General features: G+C 42.6%; 2 protein-coding genes across 7 annotated transcripts in view; one reads left to right on the top strand and one right to left on the bottom strand.

Moving 5' to 3' along the window:
* The window catches only part of arhgap22a (Rho GTPase activating protein 22a), a 43,730-nt gene extending 41,861 nt beyond the window's left edge, over window positions 1-1,869 (top strand). For all 3 annotated transcript variants that reach the window (XM_088917239.1, XM_088917240.1, XM_088917241.1), the window contains one exon: window positions 176-1,869. In XM_088917239.1, the coding sequence (XP_088773365.1) occupies window positions 176-398 (223 nt within the window). In that variant the 3' untranslated portion in view covers window positions 399-1,869. The remainder of the gene's footprint in view (window positions 1-175) is intronic.
* Window positions 1,870-2,694: 825 nt separating this feature from the next.
* On the bottom strand, window positions 2,695-24,634 carry mapk8a (mitogen-activated protein kinase 8a). Of its 4 annotated transcripts, none has more exons than XM_088916171.1 (12): window positions 24,421-24,634; window positions 19,318-19,496; window positions 18,804-18,933; window positions 18,174-18,232; window positions 17,083-17,221; window positions 14,644-14,809; window positions 14,078-14,149; window positions 10,001-10,183; window positions 8,463-8,587; window positions 7,792-7,855; window positions 7,331-7,408; window positions 2,695-5,880 (listed from the first exon to the last, which is right to left on the bottom strand). In XM_088916171.1, the coding sequence occupies exons 2-12, from the start codon at window positions 19,437-19,439 to the stop codon at window positions 5,864-5,866; spliced, it is 1,155 nt and encodes a 384-aa protein (XP_088772297.1). In that variant the 5' UTR covers window positions 19,440-19,496; window positions 24,421-24,634; the 3' UTR covers window positions 2,695-5,863. The 4 variants fall into 4 exon arrangements, with proteins under 4 accessions (XP_088772297.1, XP_088772294.1, XP_088772296.1 ...); XM_088916168.1 differs by having other exon boundaries at window positions 2,695-5,875; XM_088916170.1 differs by lacking the exon at window positions 14,078-14,149 and adding an exon at window positions 12,545-12,616.
* Window positions 24,635-25,738: the final 1,104 nt, after the last annotated feature.

Here is a 25,738-nt window from a genome sequence, read left to right as displayed (position 1 = left end):
CATTCAATTCAATTATAAGGACCTCTTCTTATATGTAGCCTTTTTATCTTCTTCTGTTTTAAGGGTTGAAGACCACTTCAGAAAATGCTCTTAAGAAGCAGCTTCTACTTTCCTGGGCGCTGAGCTTGTGTGTGTGTGATTCTCCTGAGGTCTCGTGATTTCTGTTTGCTTCCAGGCTGGAGGAGTCGAGCGCGGCGCTTTGTGAGCAGGTGGAGAGACTCGAGGAGGAGCTGGATCAGGAGAGGAAGAAGCACTCCATGCTGGAAATCAAACTGCGGAACTCGGAACGAGCGCGCGAGGATGCCGAGAGGAGGAATCAGCTCCTGCAGAAGGAAATGGAGGAGTTTTTCTCTACACTAGGGGATTTAACTCTTGGACCAAGGACAAGCAAAATCTGAAAATCCTTATTACATGCCTGGGAAAGAGAATAGTTTGCATAGGACTGTCTTGTTTTTAGCTCTCCGTGCTCATGTATCATGAGTATTCTGAAGTTATTTCAATGCTGTTTTATTACAGTACTTTGTCTTCTGGTTTATATTTGCTGTTATATTGTATATCAGGACTTTTATATAAAATATAAAGGTTAAAAGGTATGAGTAGATCATACTGCTCTTGCCATCCTACAGCTTTATATATGCACAAACAATGCCAAAGCATGAGTTTCATCATAGACATCTGAAGAATAGCAGCCAAGGGGTACTCTGCACATAAAGCTGACAAATACCACCCTAAAGAACAATTATTGCCCTGACTGTGCCTTTTTATTGTCACTGCATGAGGAGGAGAATGTCATGTGACCAGAGTTGATTTTTTTTTTTACAGTGAGCAGAGAAAATACTTGAACCCTCAGCTTCCATTGTTTTTTTTTGTGTGTGTTCCACACAGGATCTTCCCAGCAGTTGGATAACATTAGAAAGAGCAGTAGTAATGCCAGTGAAAAGCTAGAAAATGCATCAGTCTAACCAAAGATCTGGCCCTTCCTCTAACAATAGCCCTGAGACCAAGTGACTCATGCCCTAAAACCCTCGTCTCTAACTTGACTGAGCCATCACCGTAGCCTACGCCTGGCTTAAAAAAGTAATGGATCACCAGTTCATTTTCTCCGTATGTACAGTGAGCACATATCTCCCCGCTTTGATCCCAGTCATTCACAGGCTCCAAACACACCCTGTGGCACTCTCTAGACAGGAGACAACCCTGCTGTGGCGATAGTCTGGTCCTCTGCCGTGAGAGATTTCTATGCTGTATAGGTGGTGTCACTTCTGTAACTCGCTCAGTGCACTGAGCCCAGTTACATCAGCCCATGTGGTAAAGTATTGTAGAAATGCTCACTTGGGTGCATAATGTATAGGACTCTCAGCAGTAAATGAAACAAAAGTGCTGTTTTAATTATGTTCAAAGATCTCAACCTGGTAATGTAAAAGCATGCATCTACAGTATGTCAGCAACAGTGCTCTGCACAACCACATCTGGTGAGCTGGCATGATGGATCATCATTCTTATTAACGTTCTTACTATGTCAGCTGACCTGAAAGTGAATCATAAATGTGATGAACCATATTTCCCCAAGCTGTGTCCATCAGAGGCTGGAGCAGACAAGCTGTGTGCAAATTCAGGAGGTGATTGACATTAGAGGAAGGTGCTCCTTTTGAAGTAAAAAATGTTCTAGAAATCATATCATTGTCTTCTCCAGAGGTTTGGGTACACAAAGGTAAATTAAGAATTGACTCAGGTATTTAGATAAACAGGGGGTTTAATTCTGGTCATATGCTATTACACCTACAGTTTTACTTTCGGTGAAGGGATTTGTATGTTAAGAGAATGGGATGAACAGCATAAGAAACCACTAATAATAAACGTCAGTATCTGATCACTGGTATTAGTACTCTTATTTACCCTGAGTAAAGAAATGAACCTCAACTACAACTCACCACTTATGAAATACTTATAATGTAATATTTGAACTAAAATTAAATCTGATCCCAAATACAAATAAAAGAAGATCCATATCTGCAGACAAACAACGGTTCAGTGCTCTTCTCCAATGACAGAGGTCAGGAAACGTGCTATTGTCTAGAGTATATACTGTATATACCCTAGTATATTTATATATCAAACCACTAGCCTTCCAGAAATGATTCAGAACCTCAGTATGCTTAACCAACACCTCCACACTACCATCAACAGTACCCAAGTATTATACTGTGTGGAAACTGGAACCCAAAGGATTCTGCTTAACAAAGAAATTCACATACATTTCCATCTTTCTTTCCTTGAGCTCATTTTAAACATTTTGAAGTAGTCTGGATTTCACAAAGGCTCCAGCAACACTGTGTACGTGAAAACCTCCAGAAATCGGGCACTAGTTTTCTGATCAAAAGCCATCATGAGTTGTGGAAGAAATTAATAGTGCCCTTCGAGAGCCTCGCAACTCGGAAAATGAAGACTTGCATTAGGAAGCCGAAGCAGGATTTTGATTCCAATCCCTGTCATAAGTAGAACGTCTCCAGTGCAGCTGGCAAACCATTACACTAAGATGAGCAATAGGAGCGCTCGTACTTGTTAGCTGTGTTACCTCACACAATTTCTCAGGTGCATTATTACGCTGATCTGTTGATAAAAGCCTCTTAAAAGGAACCCATTTCATTGCAGCTTCTGACAATCTAACACGAAAAATGACTCAAAGCTGGCAGATTCAATTCAGTTGTTTATTTGCAGTACATGTCTTTAAGGTTTGCATTATTGGATTCCAGTGCACACATTCCACCAGTGCACATTTCACAGCCTGTGTATAGTTTACCCAGAACAAGGAATTTTAACGACCCACAGAGCCGGCCTTACAAGCAAACAATACAGACCAGCACCCAGAAGTACATCAGCTTGTTTTAGGCATTTTTTTTTCTCCTAAGTTGTACCTTACCATCTACAGATCAAAATCTATCTGGCCATGCACAATATTCATCCACTGCTGTCTGGGCGCAGATATTGAAGAGTGGTAAGGCTGATTACATAAAATCAGGACTATATCAAGTCACATAAAGTTGTTTTAATTTATAAAAAGGAAAACATGGATTGACAGTACCAAACATTTTTTTTCTACCTTCAGTAACATACGTCTACATGGCTAGGTCCACACCTTACTATTCGCACAATTTGCAGAAGGTATTGCACATGAACTGTAAAAAAAAATATACAGAAAACAGTTTTCTTACTTCTAAGTGAAGTATACATTACATACAATACTAGAAGTCCTAACATTGACAATAGTACACTTAAAATAAATAAATAATGAAAAAAAAATCTTTATTTCACATTGTTTTCTATACCTAATAATGTGGGCAGCTATGTTTATCCAAGAACTTGTAGAAATTTAGAGTGAGGTAGTTCATCAAAGCCTACTTTAACGGTGATTATTACGTTCCAAGAGATGCAACACAAGCAAGCAGAGTCACCCTAAAATTCAAATTTGCATCTCCTGCAGTGGGATCCGAAGAGCTAACAAAATTAAGAGCACTTGGAAAAAAAAAAGGAAAAGGCCACCATGATACAGAAAGTGACCATTAATGCCTCACATGGGATTCGACTGCAAACGTTTCCGTTTTTCTTTACATTCTCCGGTATTCTTCACATTCCTCTGCTGGCCATGATGACATACCACTCGACATTCTAGCACAGCACACTTCACAGCCTGGGTATAGTTTGCTGCTCCAGTCCGGGCCGGAGCAGCGTCTTCTCCGACATTCAGCTCTCCAGAAGGAACAGGCTTTAACTCGCACATTTCAACTGCAAATCCTTAATCGGTTACCGTTGTTACAACTACAGATGCAAGATTTATCAAGGATTTTGGTACAAAGTGTGGCGTTTTCTACCAGAGCATTTCAAAGGATTGTTTCCCCCTCCCCCATTTTAAAGAGGGTGATCAAATATTCTCATGGTGAACTTTGATGCAAAACCTTGATAAAAACTGCCCTTCGTGGGTTTTAATCCAGTTTGTTTGCTATTTGTCATCTGAAGCGCAACTTTCCTTCCAACAGACCACTCTTTTCAAATTTGTCTCTTACCAATGCAGTAAAAAAATAGATCATCCATTTCGTAAGTGAACCACCTCAAATATGATGGAATATTGTGGAAACGAGTTAATTTCACATAATCATGTATTAATAGAACTTCAGTGTTCTAGTATATTAGGAATGAATGCACCATAACTGCAGGCACTTCTCCTTTAATCACAAAAACAAAATCTGATAAGATGCCATTATTGCATATAATTCTTATATAACTTAGTCTTACTTTTTTCTTGGTGCTTCTGGTATTTCCACTTTATAACAGAACAGGGCAAAAATAATACAGCGCGCACATGCAGTTATTTTTTCCTGCGTATGGGACTCTCATTGCAGATTTTCATATTTACATTTCTTCTTGATCCTGGAAAGCACTATATTCTTGGCAAAAAGTAAACATCCTAAAAGCAGACGATGAGAAATTAAAATATATATATATACAGCACAAACACTAAATATAGTGCATGATACTATCAGAACCAAGTTTCCAAAACTTAAAAACAAGTTCCACTGCTTAAACCCTATTTGTAATACTGTAACTTAGCGGCATGCAGGAAGTGCACCTAAATTAAATCCATGATCCTTTGTACTAGGCACTGTAGAATCCCTACATCCTGTAACAATGACTCATAGCCCCTTTTCACTCTAAAGTAGGAAAAACAGAAATCCCTTTACAACCCATTTCTTGTATACCTGTGCCCAGCATTTATAACTTTTGACCTGTTCCCACTGCCGAAATCCAGTTTGGACTCTCTTCGCTGAAGCTTCACGTCCGCAGTTTAAAGATCATTCCCCACTGTCAGACTTGCAGATTCAGTCGAGCTAACCAGTGCAGATGAGTAAGTGGTCAGACAAGCACTAAGAACTGGCAGGCTTACAGTGGCCATTTCATTACATTGGTAAGGTTTAATCGCAAAGGACCTCAATCGTATTACGAAAGCAAATCCAAAACCATTTTAAAGCAACGAATTAGAAAGTCCAAGAATGCAGTTGTCTGAGGAACAACCAACATCTTACAGTATCTATCATACCATTCGCTTAAGAGCATATTAAGACAACTTAAACATGTAAAAAATTTAAGTTGAGTCTCTGCTTTGAACATTTTACATGAAAGCAATAATGACAGAATTTTCAGTTGTTTCCTAGACACACGAAAGTCAAACATTTATATTTCTACAGTGTGGATATATGTATCTTATACAATATCCATTTTCTGCTCAAAAGATGAAAACCAAAAAAAGATCCCTCCCACTTTGCAGCGTCAAGGAAGATGGCAAAATGGAAGATGTTTAAATTCACTTAAAAAGCAATAAAATAATAACTCACCGCAAACTAAAATGAAAAATAAAGTTTTTAAAAAATATATTTACCATAAAATCTTTACAAATTATCTGAAGCATTCTACAGCAATATGGCGAAATAGAATCAACGTAGCTTAAAAAAAAAGTGTTTCTGTGTGTACAAGATTTGAATCTCATGTACGGTAAAATACCTTAGTGTTTAAAACAATGGTGTTTTCCGGTTGTTTCCAGAAAAACAAAAAAGGTCACGATAATTTACAGCCTAAAATCAGCTTTCTGAAAAACCAAAAGAAGCTGGAGCGTTGTGAAAACTGGCCTAAATTCTATACCATCGAACACAAAGAGTGGGAGCGGAGAAGGAGGGCAGTCATCTGCAGCAGCCAAGAGGCCCAGAGGACGTCTCCAGGCTGCTGTCCGTGTCAGAAGCCAGGGTGGGGTCTGTGGACATGGAGGACACGTCATTGACGGAGGAGGACGACGAGGGATGCTGGGAGCCATTAATCACTGCTGCACCTGTGCTATGAGAAACACAGCATTAAATCAGAAATGATCGACTGCAGGAGGACCGTTCTGCACACGCTTACACTTGCACAGTGTGCCACATTCTGCAGAGAAACAGCTGGGGTGGAATAAACTTTCCCAGTCCGTTGTCATCTGGCGCCATCTAGTGGCCAACACTAATAAGACCCCCCGATTTCCCCATTAAAATATTAACTGTGGAGACCCGAATAGCAATGGGGGCTCATTTAAGACATTTGAAATATTTCAAAATATTTATCCCAGTATGCATATGCTGACTAGTTTTGAACCATTAACTCCCTGCACCCACGTCATCTACACTCCTCGTTCCCAGGCTGGGAACGCTTGGGGGGACTGGGAGAAGATCTTCTAGCCCATATCAGATGGTGCAAGTCTGCCAGCACTTTCAAATTGTGTCTTAAAGCTACCCGCCTCTCTCGTTTCTGTGTACAGCACTTTGAGATGATGTGCCGCAGAAGGCGTTAAAAAGGGTTCTTTTGCCTTCTGATGCCCTTTGACATTTGTTCAAAACAAAGCAATAAAAGGCCAGCTTCCAGCATTCACAATAACGTCCCACGTGACCGCTGCACTAGTGCTGTTTCACGGTGCCAAAGGGGGATTCTCTCTCATTACTTTGGGTTTGATTTCACCTCCTTAAAAGCAAGGGAGGAACCCAAGCACGCACTCAGGCTATAGTGAGTGAACGTGCACACACTTCACAGCACTCCCAAACAGCAATATGGTGAATCACAGACAAAATGATCAGCTCTATTTCTACAGAGATCTGAAAGTTCTTCCTTTCCTGTGACCTTTCTGAGGAGTTTCTAATTTGCTCTGCAAGCAGCAGGAACCCCCCCACCCCCCCCAGGTAACTATAGGGGATAAAGGCCCAGCAGAGCACGAAGCCGCTGTGCTGCAGGGTCTCTGCGTGAGAGGCAGTCGTGCCTGCTGCTCCACTAACCGCTTCCCCACAACCTGCCCTCAATGCAAGGAGGAAATCAGTGGAGCTAAGCAGAATAAAAGGGAACACACAAAGCAACTCAGTCTAGTATGTATGATACACTGTAAGGGGAGAGAAAGACACTAACATGATGTCCGTTGTGGCAGCTCTACAGAATTTCACAGACATCTGCAGACATTAGAGCCCAGGCTTACAGGTCTGATCCTCCTGCCACCAGAGAGATCTGCCTTCAAGGACAGGGCTTAGAATTGGTGAGGAGGTGAAAAAAAAGTCATTCGATATGGGTCCTAATATTCTCAAACAGTTCAACTTTTACAGTTTACATCAACAGAAGAGGCGCACTTTCCTCAATTAAGCTCCACTATGCTACTGGTGGAGCAGGTCTTGCCTCTTGAGGAGGGTGAAACGCACTCGTAAGGCTCTGTCTGAAATTGAGCCATTCCAGCAGAATTGCACGTCCTCGCCTGTAAAAAAAACTGTTAACTAACCTAAAGAGGCCGGCTGTCCTCGGACCACACCGTTCTTCATCCTCTCCTCCCACTCCAGGACTTCCTTATATATCAACTCTGACGAGCGAAAAACAGCAAAGCATTAAAACACAACGTTTTCACTCTCTCTCCTCTACAATACCCGATTCAGAGCGGAAAAGGCTTATTCTGCAATACACAAGTGTGCAAAATTTCTTTCAGGAACAGAAAGCAATGTAAGGCACACCAATTCAAGCCGGCGGCATAGGACTTCCAAACCTCCACCGAGCCCCACAGTACAGCCACGTGACCAGCAGAGAGCCGGAGTAGAGAATAAAGCTCAACCACCAGACAACGTGCCTGCTAAAGCCATTTCAAAAGGTGTATAATCCCCCAAAATATCACAAATATAGCCAAACGCCTCACTTCAAAGCATGAGATTATATGTTTGACGGTGTAGAGCAGAGACACTCGGATATTACCCTTCCATTCCTCCACCGCGTGCTCTCTTTCATCCAGCTGCTTATCGGTAATCAGTGGAGGAGGCTACAACACAAGGAACGTGGAACAGTGAACAGAATCAAGAGGCAGTTTAGCGGATTCAGCTATAAATACATACAGATGGACACATGGATATTATGGATATAATTCCTTAAGTGGTCAATAAATGTCGATTCCTGTACAGCAGGGAAGGTGCACAACTGAGAACTTAAGGGGAGCACTAGGGAGCCCAGACTGCACAACCCCGGGGGGGGGGGGGGAAGACAGCCGGGACACCAGCGTTAGCACCCTACTCCTCTGAACTTCTGCTGGGGGAGTTTTAGTGCCAATAGTCAGGCTCAGCGCCTCAAGTTGTCATTTCGAAATGAACTCAGTTAACCACAGTACAGAGGGGAGGCTAGCGTAGATCATGACAACAGTGGTAACCAGCACATCTTAATGCACAAATAAAGCAGCAGCATTAACACGAAGCTGTTTTTCATGTCAGGCAGCAGAAATTGTTTCCTAAAGCGCCGAAGCGTTGTGCACAGGAAGAGTGGGTGCCGTGGAAAGCACCCCTGGCTACCAATTCGGTGGCGCTTCCTGCTCATGAGGCGCGGAGGCGCCCAGACTGCGCCGCTATTCCACACCGAGCGCCACGCGGCGCACTTACCGCTTCCACTTCCGCGGGGTCGTACCAGACGTTGATGTAAGGATGCTGCAGCGCCTCGTCCACGGAGATCCGCTTGGACGCGTCTATCACGAGCATTTTGGATAAGAGGTCTCGTGCCTGGCTGGCTGTAACACAGCAGGTTTCGAGCAAGAGTCAGCTGCGCATTCAAGCACACGCCAAGATGCGCCGGCTGACAAAACACACTTAAACAAACCGAAAACATGAGAAAACAAAGCTTGTAATAGAGATGATGCCAATTAGTACATCCTTCTCTGTAAATCAACCATTGCTTACCTGCATGTTATTTACTGCTTGACAGACATTGTAAGCACTCTGTGCTGCACAGACACTTGCACCGTCTGTCACTTTTTTTACTGTGCAAGAACAATTATTTTGTATTTACTATATGCATTAAATCCTATTTCATAAAATCGCCCTTGATACGGATATGCATTGAGCAAATAAATTGAAATAAAATGTATAAGACCACTTTTGACCACCAATCTTATAATGGATACCTGCAACTTTTGATAAATCAGTGCTCACACACACCACTGGTTTCAAACATCTGGTATTGGAGGTATGCAGACTGATGATTCGTTTAAAATACCTTCAATTCATGACATACAGTAGCTTACAAAAGTGTCCCGTTGTGTCAAAACAAAAAAAATGTGCCTTTTTTAAGTTAATATTTTATTCAAAACTTGAATACTGAAGACTTTTAAGGTTAGGATAAATTACAGTAGATGTCTCCTGCAATTCTCTATGACCTTTGCACATTGCCTTGCTGTATTTTTCCCATTAGACATAGCAGATTTGTTCAAGCTCTGTCAAGTTACTTGGGGGTCACTTAAGGACAGCAGTTTTCAATCTTTCCACAGAATCTCAAAAATATTTAAGTGAGGAGATTCACTTTCTAATTCTGTGACATTCAAAGAAGTCAATGAGTGCTGTACCCTTCTCCTGATCTATGCTTCTCGGTGACTTTATTCTAGCCTTGCTATGTAAGCTTCTTAATCTTCATGGCTGATTCTTTGCTTGAAATTCACCATTTGACCAAGGAATCTCACAGAGATAGGTGTTTTTATTAGGAAATAATACAAACCACTGTTATAGCACAAAGGCCACTCAACTCATTGTGAGGCTGTATAACATAATTTTGTACACCTCAATGAATTTAGGGTTCCACAGCAAAGTTTGAATACTTATGCAATCGTATCTATTCCATTTATTTCACATTGCTAATCTATTTATATTTTATTTTTATTTTGAATATGTGGAGTAGGTTACATATATAACAAATTGCTACTTTAAAGTACTTTCAAAGCTGAATAGCAATAACATGGAAAACTGTGCAAGGGACTGAATACTCTTGCAAGACTGTAGCTATACCAGGTAATTCAGGATACCTATTTTACTTCAGAGATTCATTAAACAAAATGATAATTTTGCAACATCAAAACAGTGCTAAAAACAAAACCTTGACTCATTATCTTGCTCTAAAACACTCCTGTTGTTTAAAAAGGAAACGGCCTTACCTTTGAGCTTGTTGTGCTCCGAGTCGGCCGGGAAAAGGACATCGGGGAAAAGCTTTTCAAAGCTGTACCCAGCATACCTTGGCCTGTTCTCCACATAGGTCCGAACGGACTGGTTGAGCTTCATCAGAAACTCCTGGGAAGGGGTTCCCAACTGCTCTATAACTTTGTTCCACTGATCAATATCTAAGATCAGACGTTTAAGAAAAATACTAAAGGAGATCTTGTAAGAGGAACATAATATCGCCTAGGTTTCCTTTCCATCCCAACCTTCTGCTCGGGCAGCACGAATACAAAGAAAGCAAGAGGGGGCACAGAACCCACGGCTACAACACAGGTCAAAAGAAATAAACAAAGGGGGGAAAAAAAGAAATACAGCTTCTGAACAGTGACCCATGAATAAAGACAAATACCCTCGTGCCCCTCCAACACCGGAGCTCTTCTGCCCACACTACGTGACCAATCACAGAGAAGACGATGAGGCTAAGTGCCGCAGGCACACTCCGTTCCCGGAGCCTTCAGCTCAACTGCCTGGTCAGTGGTATCAGTGTGCAGATGACTGCCCTGACGTTCTCAAACTATGAAGCACGAACATGCCACTTTTCTCAAAATACGCCAATCAGACACGCTGACTGGAACCAAAACCCTATAATTCTGAAAATGTAAGCACCCGTAGTTTGGGAGGATCGCATCAATCTATATTGCTAGAATAAAACATATGGTTATAAAGGTGAATGATTCATATCATTACCACCAGGGAGGTAGAGTTTTGTGGCATTAACAATTAAACTCAGGAGTTCACACAACATGAGAACTATACTTCGCATTCATTTTCCTGTTTAGCTGCCTGCCTGGTGTATGGAACTGAATCAGGGAGAAGATCAATCCATCACCTCTTGCACCTGTTCTCTATGGCTCTGATGCTTCAGGTGTTGCATTTAGGATATGTGGTGAAATGAATGGATGCAATAGTGCAGCGTTTCCTCATCTGTGTCCTGGAGAACCCCTGTACCTTCTGATTTTAAAATGAGCATTAACTGTTTCAGAATTACTCTCATTTGAGATGGTTTCAACAAGGAATTTAAACGAGTCTGTAGATCTGTAAGAACATTTATAAAGCATACGCAATCATTCAATCCCACCTGTAATTTACATGTCATTGACAGCCAGTGAGTTATGTAGAAGGGTTTTGGAAAACTACATTTTGAAAAGTGGAAGTGAGGATCTGCAACAATTTCAGAACTAATGCACATAAAAGATTAGAGCTGAAGCTTAGACGAGGCAGAAAATGAAAATGAAAACTCAAGCAGTTGGTTCAATTAAGGATTCAACAAAGCTTAACTAGTCAAGATCTCCAAATCGTATTTTGGGTGAAATTTATAAGTTACAGGAGTCCTTAGACACCAGGACACAGACAAGAAATGTTCAGATGATTGTAGTTAATCATTCCGATTGCATCCTTATTCTGTGCAATATCAGGTGGGGCTCTATTGTCTCAGCAAAAATTTAAAATCATCCAGCACAACAAGACCACAGTATACCATACCTCTCTGTCCCACCCACACCACCCAAGGGCTTCAATTTATGGACACTGGGTCTAGGTCTTTACAAATCATGGCCTCTTAATAATCCCCAATTATGAACTGGCTTCATTACTCTGCTCTCCTTCCCACTGATAGCTGATGTGGGGTGAGTGTTCTGGCGCACTATGGCTGCCGTTGCATCTTTCAGGTGGATGCTGCACATTGCTGGTAGTGGAGGGGAGTCCCCATTACCTGTAAAGCTCTTTGTGGTGCTGCGGTGGCTTTGTGGCTAAGGATCTGCACCTGTGGCTGGAAGGTTGCCGGTTCGTATCCCGCGGCCGGAAGAGGAATCCTACACCGTTGGGCCCCTGAACAAGGCCCTTAACCCCAACTGCTCCAGGGGCGCCGTATAAATGGCTGACCCTGCGCTCTGACCCCAAGCGTCTGTCTGACCCTGTCTGTGTGTCTCATGGAGAGCAAGTTGGGGTATGCGAAAAGACAAGGTCCTAATCAAGAAATTGCATATGGCCAATAAAGTGATCTTAATCTGAGTGGAGTGTCCAGAAAGTGCCAAAATAGTGCAAGGGATATAGCAGTAGCAGTCAATGTGAATAAAGAAACAATGCAGCACAGCCTGGAAGTCATAATACATTACTGAAGCTAGGCTAGAAGTATGTGTAAATTTTGAAGATGAAAGGTGTCCACTTCTGAATGGCAAACAGTTTAACCCCATTTGCACATAACACATGTAGGTGCATAAAAAACCTGCCCTCGTCTTTGATTCTCCACGAACGTGCTGTCAAACATTCCTCTGGGATTCTGTCAGCTGTAAATTCAAACCAGCTACAGGCAGGACTTCAATGATCAGCGATGATTTGCGATCCTATTGTCTTTGCTAGGTTACCGAGGTGACCCATGCCTGGATTCTGTTGCACTGCATTCCCAAAGAAACACTGCCAGGTGTTCTGGGAAACTGGTGGTACAGACACAGGATGAACAGACTATGAAATACAGGGAAGGATACGATCTGTGCCAGGAAACAACACACTACCTCTGACCATTTCTGCCATGATGCAGCCAATTGACCAGACATCAACTGAAAAATGAAATGACATGAAATTAACATGCAGAACCACACAAACAAAACAACAAAAAAAGGGAAAATAAAGAGACAGTGATGGGAATTTAATGGATAAAACACAGATAAATGAATAGCATGCAACCGCAGTGTCGGTGTCCAGCAGTAAGGTTTGCAATGTTTACTTAAGAACAAGGTTTTTCAACACTCTTCTTTAAATCTATTCATTGCAAGACAAATGTGATAAGTCTTGGTTCCAAAAGGACACATTTCGGTGCTGCAGATGTAATTAAGATAAACGGGTCATAGATACAAGCTAGACACGGACACAAAAGGCCTGTAGAAATTGTATTATGATCGCAGAAATGCATAAAAAAACCTATACATACGATAGGTTTTTGCATGATGCAACAGATTAATTACTGAAAGAAATTTAAAGTACTTTTGGAAAAAAAACTGTCACTCATGATAGAAACCTATGCATGAGTACAGACACTATTTAGGAACAAGTAAAGGTTATTTTCCAAGCTGATAAACAGAAGAAACTTCATTCTGTAAGACAACGGTCGTGTTCACAACTTGTACTTGTTCCTTTGCAGCCAGCACTCGCTGACACAGCTCCCCACTCAAACCTCTATACAGGATTTACACAGGTTCATAAATCCACTAGTCAATGCATACTAGTGCTCTTTAAAATACACACAGGCTGCAAATTCAGAATTTAAAGTCAGCAATTTAGTTAACAGACTGTCTCTCTCAAAGTAAATTCAGTCAATGTAACTAGTACTTTGCCTCTTATTTTTGTCTCTTTCCCAAGTGCACTTCTCAGTATGTCTGTTATCATACTGATAGGCACTAAAAGACAGTTTAATAGTTGAACTATATTCATTTTACAACCTTGCTAGTATAAGATCGGATTTCACCTGCTGGAATGAAGCTTTATAATTATCCTGGAAAAGCAAGTTTTTGAGAGAGCAGATCACTACCAGCAGCACAGTGGCCATACTGCCTTCATGAACATGTAACAGTGGTCAAGTGTTTTCAAGAAGCCAGCAGAGACTGTGTGTCCCGTTATCAACTGCAGCCTGCATCATTTCTTACAATAAAAATACTCTTACCTGTGTAAATGTAATTCGTATAACTCAAGAAGATTTACTCAATTTCTGAGCTCACTTAAAACTATTAAAGAGTAATTTCAAATTCCATTTTGTCGTTTTCAATCGAGTCCTCTTGCTTTTTTGGTTCTTTCAATTATTCCCAGCAGGAGCAGAGAAAATAATTTAGATTCCCAGGGGGAATGCAACTTGCCGAACGTCCATTCATTTCCAACGCTAACACAGCGCTAGGCAGATTTTAAAATCAAAATAATTAAGATGAAATTTGAATCTTTACTCTTTCACTTGGATCACTTTTGCAAAAACCTGTGACTTTGATAAACTCGGTCACTCAACCCAACTGCTGCCAGCAGTGTAAGGATACAGTCCCTTCCAGGAAAAAGGATTTTGTGGCGAACCATTTCTGCCATAATGCACCCCACAGACCATATATCCACTAATGTATGTAGCATAGAAGGAAAGGGAAAAACATAAGCAAAGCAACAAGTCAGCAGGAAAAATTTTTGGTTAAAAAATAAAAAAGTGTGCCTTTTTTTTTTAAAGGTTAGCTTAAAAGCAGATGCGTTTCGCACAAGTTGTCAAAAAAGTTGGAGCCACTCTTTAATTATAAAAAAAATCAAGTAAAATACATGTCAGCCTAATCGTTCTTGCGAAAAATGTTAAAAGATGTTAATGGCAGGCACATTAATAGTGAGGTGGAACATGCACGGGTGTGACTGTATTAATACTTATTCTCGTTTGAAACAACAAATACATTGGGAAACATCTATGGAATCAACAGTGCGGTGAAGCAGGTAGTAGAACAAGCTCTGGCAAATCGGGTGTGCCTAACTTTCCAAGAGGGTCCGAAAAAATGTGCAGACGTTCGTTCCATCTAAGCATGCACAAGGCAAGACGTTTCTGCATTCAAAGTGAGCTGTCATTACTGACCGTTTGCTTGATATCCCATTCCAAGAATGACCTCCGGGGCTCTGTAATACCGTGTCACCACATAAGGAGTCATCAATAAGCCCGTGGCTGCTGTTCTGGCTAAGCCAAAGTCAAGGATCTTCAGAGTGCAATCTGACTTCACTACAATGTTACTTGGTTTTAAATCCTGGAAAATATAGAAACAAGAAAAGAAAATCAGCAAGGTTGCGATAATTAAACTCTTGGCCTTAAATTCATCCATTATATGCTATTACAATGACAGAAAATCACCCAGCAGTGTCTGGTGGGCAGCTTCAGCAGTTTAATAGCCTTTGATGTCAGAATGAGCTGTCCTAGACTGGGAGATAGGATTTCTTGCCCATCAAAGAGGTTTTTAATCTTTCCTCCTTTATGCTTAAGCTTGCAGGCAGCCCCCTGGCATGAATAAACTGCATCATATAATCATATCATCTTTAAGACTGGCGGCAACTACACATGACTAAACCTACCTGTAATTTATTTTTCTTGAACTTTATAATCAGATTTTTGCACACTTTATGAATATGACAACATTTGATGTAGGATATGCAGTTTCATTTGAAAAGAAATTGTAAAAAAACAGAACTTGATTTTCTATTTGCAGTAAAAATCTTGCTTGCTTTCCACACCTGGGGCGGCTGACTGGTAAAAACCCACCAGAGGTTCTTTTATTCATCTGTAAGGAGATGGTAGAAACCACTTTGTTCTTAGGACACAAGAACATAAGAGAGGTAACAAATAAAAAGAGGCTTGTAGACTAGTTTGTAGGTAACATGCAGTAGAAGCCTGTGTATCAGCTTCAACAACATAGCTAGGCTGCCTGTTCCATACTCCCACAACTCTTTGTGTAGTGAAGAGCCTGCTGTCCCTAATTTAAAAATCACTTCCACATACTTTCCACTTCCACTTCCTCTGGTTCAGGTTTCACTGGGTTGACTGTAGGCCATTGAGGATAGTGAACACTTGGATCAATTTCACTCAGTCCTCTCTGTTCAAGACTAAAAAGGTTCAGCTCCAGGTTCCAGAGCACCGATCTCTTCTATGATGTGGAGACCAAAGCTGCACAAAATATTCCATATGTGCTTGTAATAGTGTATTGTACAATTTTCACATAACTTCAATATGCTTTTAGCTATAAATCTTAACATTGTTTGCTTCTTAACTACTTCTCCACTGTCCAAACGTAAATGTCAACAGAAATACATCTCTGAGTAAAAACATTCAAGTTTTTTGACTTTATAGTTTGTTGCATGTAATATTGCTCTCATCCATATAATATAGTATCTGCCAGATGTTTATCTAGTCTTTATTTAATTTTAATCTAGTCTTCATTGATCTTTTTTTGTATTTCTTCTGCTACCTCAATAGAGTTTTCTAATCCTCCTAGTTTCAAACTTGACTAGTTCACTAATTATATCAGTATCTCCATTATTGCTATAGAAAAACTGAAAAGTGGTCCCACCATAGATCCCATTGGCACTCCACTAAACTACATTTCCCCAACCTGAGAATTCCCCCTTTAATTGTACACCCTTTTAGATCTATTGATGAATTCTCAATCCAAACAGACACATTTCCCCTGCTGTTAATGAAATTGCATTAGAAATGTATATGGCTGGTGCTTTGATCCAAACCAATATGCATTTTAATAAGAGCACTGATAGTGAAGTATCTTGCTGAAGTGTGCAACAGCAGTGTCCCATTTAGGATTAGAAACCCAAACCAATCTAGTTACTCCTTCAGAACCCTGTCTACTCCTGCACATTAAGTTTATGAAACTAATTATTGTTACTAATTATGAAACTAAGTTGAGCTGAAAATGGAATACAGACACACTTGTGCTTCACAGGAGCTCAGCAACTGAAATTTCAATGAGATGAAGACATACCATTTAACAATCAGACTATAAAGATGTATTCAGTTCAGGTTATTTGTCGTATTGCACAAGAGCAGCAAAATGCTTATGAGTGCTGAGTGAAAGGGATGCTTTACAGATCAGCGCTGTGTCAATAACATCCATGCTCAGGAACAGGGCTGATCCTCAGAGGGCAGCCAGGATCCTGAGTTTAAACCAACAGCACTAAGAGTAAGGACTACACTCAAGATGCCCAGGTGTGCGTGTCCATCACAGGGCACACATATGATGGGGACAATTTAGAGATGCCCTATTAACCTGGACAGTAGGAATACCCGGAGAACACCAATGGAAACACTGGGAAAACAAACTCCACACAGGAAATCGGATTTGAACACAGGGGCCAGCAACTGTGAAGTGACAGCACTACCCATTCTCTCCACTTCCTCATTCAAACATATTGTCAATGGTGTACAAGGTGCTACATAATAAGCTCCTAGATCTACAAATGCACAAGGAAAACCAGCAGCATTAAATACAAAAGAAGAATATTTCATGTGTCCCACCCTGTGTATAATTCCAGCTGAATGAAGATGCTTGATTCCACACAACATCTGATAGAGTAGATAGGACAACCGCTCGTGGTCCAGTTCCATCTGAATCACTTGACAGAGATTTGCATCCATCAGCTCCATCACAAGATAACTGCCATCAACAGTAAAGAGATGTTACAACGGTTAGTGTTCACATGACTTATGTTAGTGTAATGATTAGGGCTATCTTTGTTTCAGGAAGACCAACAGTCCAACATTTCCTCATCTTTCACAAAATGTTCATTCGTTTGCTCTATCAAAATGTGGGTTATCAAAAAAGAAATGTACGATGTGATTTCTATTTCTTGTAAAGCTCCCAGACCTCCAGAAAAGTTCACTAACTTAATTTTGGGCTTGACCACAATAAGGCATTGGAATCTATGTTCAAAACTCTAATAATTATCCTAAATGGACCTTTGAAAAGTAACGGTTTCTTTACAAGACACAACTGTAATTAATTTGTAGCAACACCAGTGCTATTCTAACTTATTAACAATTTCAAGTTTGCTTAAATTTTAGGACATTTATAAACCAATATGAAACATACTACATCCTGAACAATTTAAAATCATTCTCTGGAGAGCCTTCCAGAAGGTTCAGTTTAATTGCATTCATTATTCAACATCCTGGGTTCTGAGCCAGAGGCCACAGTTAGTCCTACAGGTCCAGATTTGAGACGCTCATTTAACTGCCCTCGCCTCAAACTGAGCTTTCAACTGCATATTTCTACCTGCGGCAGCTAGACTGCTAACAGGCTTTCTCTTATTCAAGGGGGGAGACTGAGAGGAGCAGAGAGCTTGAAAGAAAGTAACACTCATGTATTTCCAGGACAGTGAAAGTTTACATTTTTGAACCAATGGCTCCTATTATCAACAGCAAAAATTAGGAACAGACAATTTAATAGAAAATTAGAGATCACTACTCGTACATTTTTCTTAATCATATTAGTTGACGTCATACACTATATGCGTATCAGAAAGAACTTCAGTGATGAACTATTTATTATGTTATACACCCTGAACAGCAAACACATTAGCTTTAACAGGGTGTTAGAAAATACTCACACATCTTGGAATTCTTCAAGAGATTTCTGCGGTGTAAAAACATTTAACAATCCAATTATCTGTAAAACATAAAAGATATTTAATGTTCTAGAATACCACAATTGCTTTAACAGTGCTCATAATATTAAGGTCTTTACCAGCTACTCTATCTAAACTGTCATCCCATAAATCCGACTTCAAAGCTCCCCGCAGGTAGCCAATTAACAGTCAATATACACAGGTGAAATCGGAAAAGATTCCTGCTTCCTGCCTCTTTAATTAATAATCCTGAACAACTGTAAGCTTGGGACTGGATTCTGAACCAAGATCACTTCTAGCCTTTCCATGATTTTAAATCACAGCATACCTTAAACTAAGTAACATCCAATATCTGGTATATACTGTAGTATAATAGTATTCATTTAGACTGGTGCCCATTTACAGAGCTGGGCTATTCTGCTGGAGAAGTCTGAGCACAGTACCCTGCTCAAGAGCACCTCATTAGTGCCCTGTCTGGGATCTTAACCCTCGACCTTCAGCCTGCAAGTCCAGAGCCATACCCATGACCCCAACAAACAATAACAATAATACACATCCTCCTTGCCGTTTCCACGCTCAAAACCGACAGCTTTCGGGACAGCAGAAACGTACATTTTTGTGGTTGACGCACTTCATGAGCACCAGCTCCCTGTAAGCACGTTTCGCATGGGTTTGATTCTGAAAAGGCCGACTGAGTTTCTTGATAGCAACATTTCGTTCAAGGATGTGGTCGTAGGCTGAGCTGAAAAGATTCAAGGAAAAAAAAAATGAAACGGGATCAGGCACATACGCAGTAAACCAAACTCAAGGGATTTTTTTATTGCCGATTTTAAAATATAGAAATATTTACAAATATACAAAACATTTCACACGGGAAAAAAAAGGTATCAGTGTTCTTAGAGAATGGTTAAAGCTACAAGTTATGCATATTCTTCTGCACAGTCCCTCTTCTCACAGTGCAAAGTGAGCATCATTCTGAAGTCATCTGTGCAAGTATTAACTGGCAGCAAGGCCTTGCTGCTGCTAGGCTTTCTGGTGACTAAGCTGAGGTAAAGGTGACAAATCTGGAACTGATTCTCACAATTCATGCGCCAGTTTCCGACTGCAGTTAAACCTCATAACTTACCAGACGATTCCCTGTGCCCCTGAGCCAATAGGTCTTAAATTCTGATAGCGCTTTAACACGGTAAATGTTGAGTCGCCGACATCTAAACTGTAGTATTCCTTCTCGCGCTTATTTCTGTTCATGTTGAGGTCCTGACAAATTTTGTTATGGGCATCCAAATGAAACTTTCGACTCGGGACCTAAAAGAAGATAAAAAAAAAGATGGGAAAACCTTTACCCCTCCGCAGTGCAATGCAGATTTTGTATTAGAGATGCTTTAAATTAACGTCTCATGGCCCTGCAAGGATTTTAAACACTTGCAAAGGGCCCAGAAAGCGCCTTTCCTTCTCAGCCGCTGAAGTGATGGAGATTGAACGCCGAATGGAAAAGACAAGAGATAGGCAATGCAGGTGAAGCGTCAACAAATAAAGCAGAACTCAAAATATAATAAGTTTGCAGACTTTGACGGAAGGGAAGGATGGGTGTTTAGAAAGAATGCAGATGGATTTATATAAAAGTGTCTTGAAGACAATGTCCGTGTCTGTAAGAGGTCAGAAGACACATAAAACAACATGAGACGGATGATATCGGAGCCATGATGTGGCTACAGAAATCTCAAGAGTGAAAGGTCAAAAGAGATGATATGTAATTGTACGACAGGCAGTGCATGAATAGACAGTTCTCCATTAAGGAGGTCTGAAAGTTAAGGATCAGTTTTCCTTTGCGATTAGTAAAGAACAAAACAAAACATTTTTAATTCTTCTAAGTAGGCAAATTCTTAGAAGACAGAATGACAAATTCCATCCATCAGAGATACAGCAACCCTTAGTGTCCAAATACTACCACTTTAACAAAACAGAAAAGATCAATTTCCCACTGCAGTAGTACAGTATTCCAATACCGCAACCCATGTACAGTATTTGCCCATGGAAATGTTAAAAAAATAAAATGGTTGCCTGTTCCCACAGACAGTTGAGAAAACTCATAAACCAAACCGCCAGCTTTGTCGTACCCCTCTCGAGGGGATGATGCACAGTACAGAAGCCCTTCCTTGACCTTTGCTCACTTTCTTCTCAATTAGTCCCCTTGCTTGAAGAAGCCAAACAATCTGTTATCTGCTACAGCACCCTTCCCAGCAGTGAGCCACAGAGTGCAACCAGGCTGTCTCTACCCCTAGAAGCCATTCCACCTCAGCCCTGGCATGCCACAGCCTAAACGGTTGAACGTACAACAGGATGACTCACACTACACACACGAAGAGGTGTTTTATACATCAAACAACCATTATGCAAAAAAGTGCGCCAGGAGGAAAAAAACACTCTTCCCCTTCAAACTCTAAAAGGCATTGGTGTAAGAATACCTAACAGTCTAAGCGTAATACAATACAAAATAAGCCTATCCAGTTTTCAAAGACAATGTCAGGCTCCACACACGCAGGCTCCACTTCCGATCCTTTTAAACAGAATGACATTTGCCAGAAAAGACAACAATGATACAGAGTAGATACTTCATACTGATATTGTGCACTCCAGAGCTGCCAGATTTCCGCTTCCTAAATTTATCAAGTGCTGCCAGAGCATTTTCTGATAACAGCCAAAAGCATAAGCAAATTGAAAACCTTTAGAAATAATGCATAAAAAGGCTTAATATTACTATATACTTAAAATTACTACATATACAAACCATGAGTTACTAATTAACTGTACCTGCCTAGTCAAACCAACAGTCTTTTCACTGATTAATTATCCAATTGGGAATGTTGGAGTGCAAACTCCACATCTCTGCCAGATACTGGCAAGGTAATGGAGGATTTTTTTTTTTTATTCTGGATACTTTTGTGATCACCAGAAAGACATGCAAACCCCATGTACAGAGAGACACAGGCAAACAGACCGGTTCAAACAGGCATGCTTACCCTGGACAAGGAAACCTTCTGGCACCACAGGGCCCCTCACACTCGCCACACTCTGGGAGACACGGCCCCTCACACTCGCCACACTCCGGGAGACACGGCCCCTCACACTCGCCACACTCCGGGAGACACGGCCCCTCACACTCGCCACACTCCTGGAGGTGGTGCACTCTGGGATATACAGCCCCTCACACTCGCCACACTCCGGGATACATGACCACTCACACACGCCACACTCCTGGAGGTGGTGCACTCTGGGATACACAGCCCCTCACACTCGCCACAGTCCTGGAGGTAGTGCACTCTGGGATACACGGCTCCTCGCACATGCCACACTCTGGAAGGTGGTGCATTCTGGGGGGTAGGGCTCCACAGACACAATTCAGTGTTCCACACACAATCCAGGGGAGCAGTGCACTCTGGGAGGTAGTGCCCTGCACACGTCACACCCCAAGAGGCCACGTCCTCTGGGAGACATGGCCCTGTACACATGCCACACCTTGGGTAGTGCTCCATATATCTCACTAATCAGTAGAGCTCAAGAATGCCTAACTCTTGAGCACGAACGGCCTGTGCACAGCTCACCCCAAGCAGCAGTAACCCCCAGTACATGAGCACCTGGCTGCTGCACTTCCTAAGGCTTCATTCCAGGAAACTGCCCCATAAACTCCACACGTGGGCCTGAGCACACAGCCTGTAACTCACCCCCAGCTCTGACTGCACCCGGGCCTGAGCACAGCCCGTAACCCACCCCCAGCTCTGACTACATCACACCCGGGCCTGAGCACAGCCCATAATTCACCCCCACCTCTGACTGCACCCGGGCCTGAGCACAACCTGTAACCCACCCCCAGCTCTGACTGCATCCACACCTGGGCCTGAGCACAGCCCGTAACCCACCCCTGCATCCACACCCGGGCCTGAGCACAGCCCGTAACCCACCCCCAGCTCTGACTGCATCCACACCTGGGCCTGAGCACAGCCCGTAACCCACCCCCAGCCCTGACTGCATCCACACCTGGGCCTGAGCACAGCCCGTAACCCACCCCCAGCCCTGACTGCACCCGGGCCTGAGCACAGCCCGTAACCCACCCCCAGCCCTGACTGCACCCGGGCCTGAGCACAGCCCGTAACCCACCCCCAGCCCTGACTGCACCCGGGCCTGAGCACAGCCCGTAACCCACCCCCAGCTCTGACTGCACCCGGGCCTGAGCACAGCCCGTAACCCACCCCCAGCTCTGACTACATCACACCCGGGCCTGAGCACAGCCCATAATTCACCCCCACCTCTGACTGCACCCGGGCCTGAGCACAACCTGTAACCCACCCCCAGCTCTGACTGCATCCACACCTGGGCCTGAGCACAGCCCGTAACCCACCCCTGCATCCACACCCGGGCCTGAGCACAGCCCGTAACCCACCCCCAGCCCTGACTGCATCCACACCTGGGCCTGAGCACAGCCCGTAACCCACCCCCAGCTCTGACTGCATCCACACCTGGGCCTGAGCACAGCCCATAACCCACCCCCAGCTCTGACTGCATCCACACCTGGGCCTGAGCACAGCCCGTAACCCACCCCCAGCTCTGACTGCATCCACACCTGGGCCTGAGCACAGCCCGTAACCCACCCCCAGCTCTGACTGCATCCAAACCCGGGCCTGAGCACAGCCCGTAACCCACCCCCAGCTCTGACTGCATCCACACCTGGGCCTGAGCACAGCCCGTAACCCACCCCCAGCCCTGACTGCACCCGGGCCTGAGCACAGCCCGTAACTCACCCCCAGCCCTGACTGCACCCGGGCCTGAGCACAGCCCGTAACCCACCCCCAGCCCTGACTGCACCCGGGCCTGAGCACAGCCCGTAACTCACCCCCAGCTCTGACTGCATCCACACCCGGGCCTGAGCACAGCCCGTAACCCACCCCCAGCCCTGACTGCATCCCTGGCAGATCCCACTCCTGGAGGAACAGACTGAAGGGGAGAGGGGCAGCTATTGATTTTTCTAATTGGTGCTGCTTAATTCATCATCTCGGTACCCTCTCTTCTCCCTACCTGGAGAGGCTCAACACCGGAAATGTTGTGTTTTCTCCTTTCTGCTTTCCAGCTGTGGATTTGTTTTTTAAATGTGGGATTGACCTCTACTTGTTCCTTTATGTATGTACTCTGATTTTGTGTCAATATAGAAAAGGAAACCTTTTGGGCATTTATGCACACAGATCATTGCATACATACAGTGTATAGAATCCAAGATGGAGAAGTAACTACACAACGACAAGATCCAATGTAAAAATATACACTCACGACATCATGTGCAAACAGCAATGTTACCCAAACGATTCAAAGGCTTCACGGAGAACACTTTGATTTTCTGAATAGACTAGGAAATGGTGAAAACTACCAACAGGAAAAAACAAAAGCTAAAGCTATGTGATCGAGCTTTAACAGTATAGACGGATAAACACCTGCTTATGTGGTAAAACGGCATTATTAGCCCATGAAAACTTGCTTCTGTCCTCGTAAAAACGGCAATGTTTCAGAAAACAGAATCGACGAAAATCTCAGAAAGAACACAACAGTTGACCATTTGGGCTACATTGACCATCTACTCCTGTAAATACAAAACCTCAAGCGTCTCCCCTAAATCCATAAAACGCGTTACATTTCTTAAAGGCATTAGACACCGAGTAACATATCCCCGAGGATCTGCACACTAATAACACAAATACATAATGCTCACACTGGCCAGGATAGGGACTTCCAGTGACATCGGTAGCACCTATACACTGAGCACAAACCTTGTGTACTGTAATGCGTTTAAAGGGATATACGTGCACGCTTGATTGCCAAGCTAGACGTGGAAAAGTAACAATAACATCGCAAATCGCAGATGAAAACTCAGACCATGTGGAATGCCTGACGCCTATGACAATAGTGTTTTGTTACCGAAATTGCCCAGCTACCTTACACTACGGGAATCCCTCTTTCTAATGAAACTGCGAAAATATGACCAATAGGCAAACCAGGTTTAGCAGGAAAACGACATGTTAAGCGGTGTAGGCAATGAAATATCTACTGACCTTATTACAATACATCGCACGTACAATTAGGGCTGGAATAAAAAAAAAATACCTACTGTATTTTGTTCTGTTTGAGACACCCTCCCCCACTCCTTCACAAAACATGTCTCAAAAAAACTGCAACCCTTCCTTACCTTCTCGAAAAAATATGTGTGCAGTTTCTCTTCTCCGTCAATTCACTATTCAACGCCAGCCTGTTCACATCCACGACAAACGTTTCTTTCTCTTATTATTGCTATTTTCGCCTCTCAAGCACAAACACTCAGCATTCACTGCGTTTCCTTTCGCTGGCAGGCCTAGCACTGCAAAAGACTTGCGTGATACGTCACGTAATCTCTGCGCGGCTCTGATGTCATCGGTTTCTGCGTGTCTAACGCCTTCACAGCCGTTTCTCACAAAGCAGTCCAATGGGCGCCATAGGCCGTGCTTATTATGACCGCTATAACTTATTATATATACAGCACATCTATATTATATTTATATGCAGCACAACTAAAACAGGTTTTCTTGGGGGCTGAATTCCGAAAACAAGCAAAACAAGCAACAAAATAAATCCTTGCCTTCCTGTTAACTCATAGTGACTGAAATGTGTTTTTACATATGGACGTCTTGTTCTTTAGAAATTATGGTATTTTACTTTGAACTTTGAACTTTATTGCCATATGTAACCGGTACTGGTACAATGGAATTCTTACTTACAGAAAGTCTCTCGATTGTAAAACAAGTGTAAAAAACAAAACAAAGTGCAAACAGTGCATCAAGACAATATATGTATTAAAATATAGGACACCAGGGTTACACCTCTACTCTTTTCAAGAAACACCCTGGGATTTTTAATGACCACAGAGAGTCAGGCCCTCCATTTTACATCTCATCCAGAGAAAGGGACCTTTTTACAGTATAGTGTCCCCATCACTATACTGGGGCATTAGCACCTACATGGACCACAGGGTGAGCACCCCCTGCTGGCCCCACAAACCCCTCTTCCAGCAGCAACCTCAGCTTTCCCAGGAGTCTCCCCTCCAGGTACTGACCAGGCTCACACCTGCTGAGTTTCAGTAGGTTGCCAGTTGTGAGTTGCAGGGTGACATGGCTGCTACAAATTCTCCCTTGTCCAGCCATTGACATTTGAGGGTTATACTGTATGACCGGCATGTAGTGAATAAACATGAAGAGTAAGGAACTCAACAAGCAACCGCTTCACTATAACTGACACTTTTATCCAAAGCAACTTAGAAACTTAGATTTGACCCAGGTACTGGAGCAATTCAGGTGAAGTACCTTGGTCAAGGGAAGACCAGCAGCTTCTCACCCGCTCCGCACTGCTGCCCAGAGTTCTGCTGTTTCTTGACCTCTCTTGTTTCCCTGTAGAGTACAGTGGCAAAACTTTTCAATCAATGCGCAAGATATGAAGTTTTTTTTTCTCAGCGTGGTGAATGATCACTTAAATTG

This window comes from Atractosteus spatula, chromosome 5 (genome assembly GCF_055471065.1).
Source record: "Atractosteus spatula isolate fAtrSpa1 chromosome 5, fAtrSpa1.hap1, whole genome shotgun sequence".
Lineage (NCBI taxonomy): Eukaryota > Metazoa > Chordata > Actinopteri > Semionotiformes > Lepisosteidae > Atractosteus > Atractosteus spatula.
Note: the sequence above shows the minus strand (reverse complement) of the source record. Positions and strands in the feature narration are given on the sequence as shown.

Bases quoted from the DNA above. Each gene is read 5' to 3' on its own strand.
- mapk8a (XM_088916168.1), bottom strand. From the start codon at position 19,439: ATGAACAGAAATAAGCGCGAGAAGGAATACTACAGTTTAGATGTCGGC. The intron at 18,233-18,803 runs GTACGTTTCTGC...TATGTTTTACAG, and splicing joins AGTGCGTCAACCACAAAAAT to ATAATTGGATTGTTAAATGT. The intron at 17,222-18,173 runs GTGAGTATTTTC...TGTTGATGGCAG, and splicing joins CTTGAAGAATTCCAAGATGT to TTATCTTGTGATGGAGCTGA.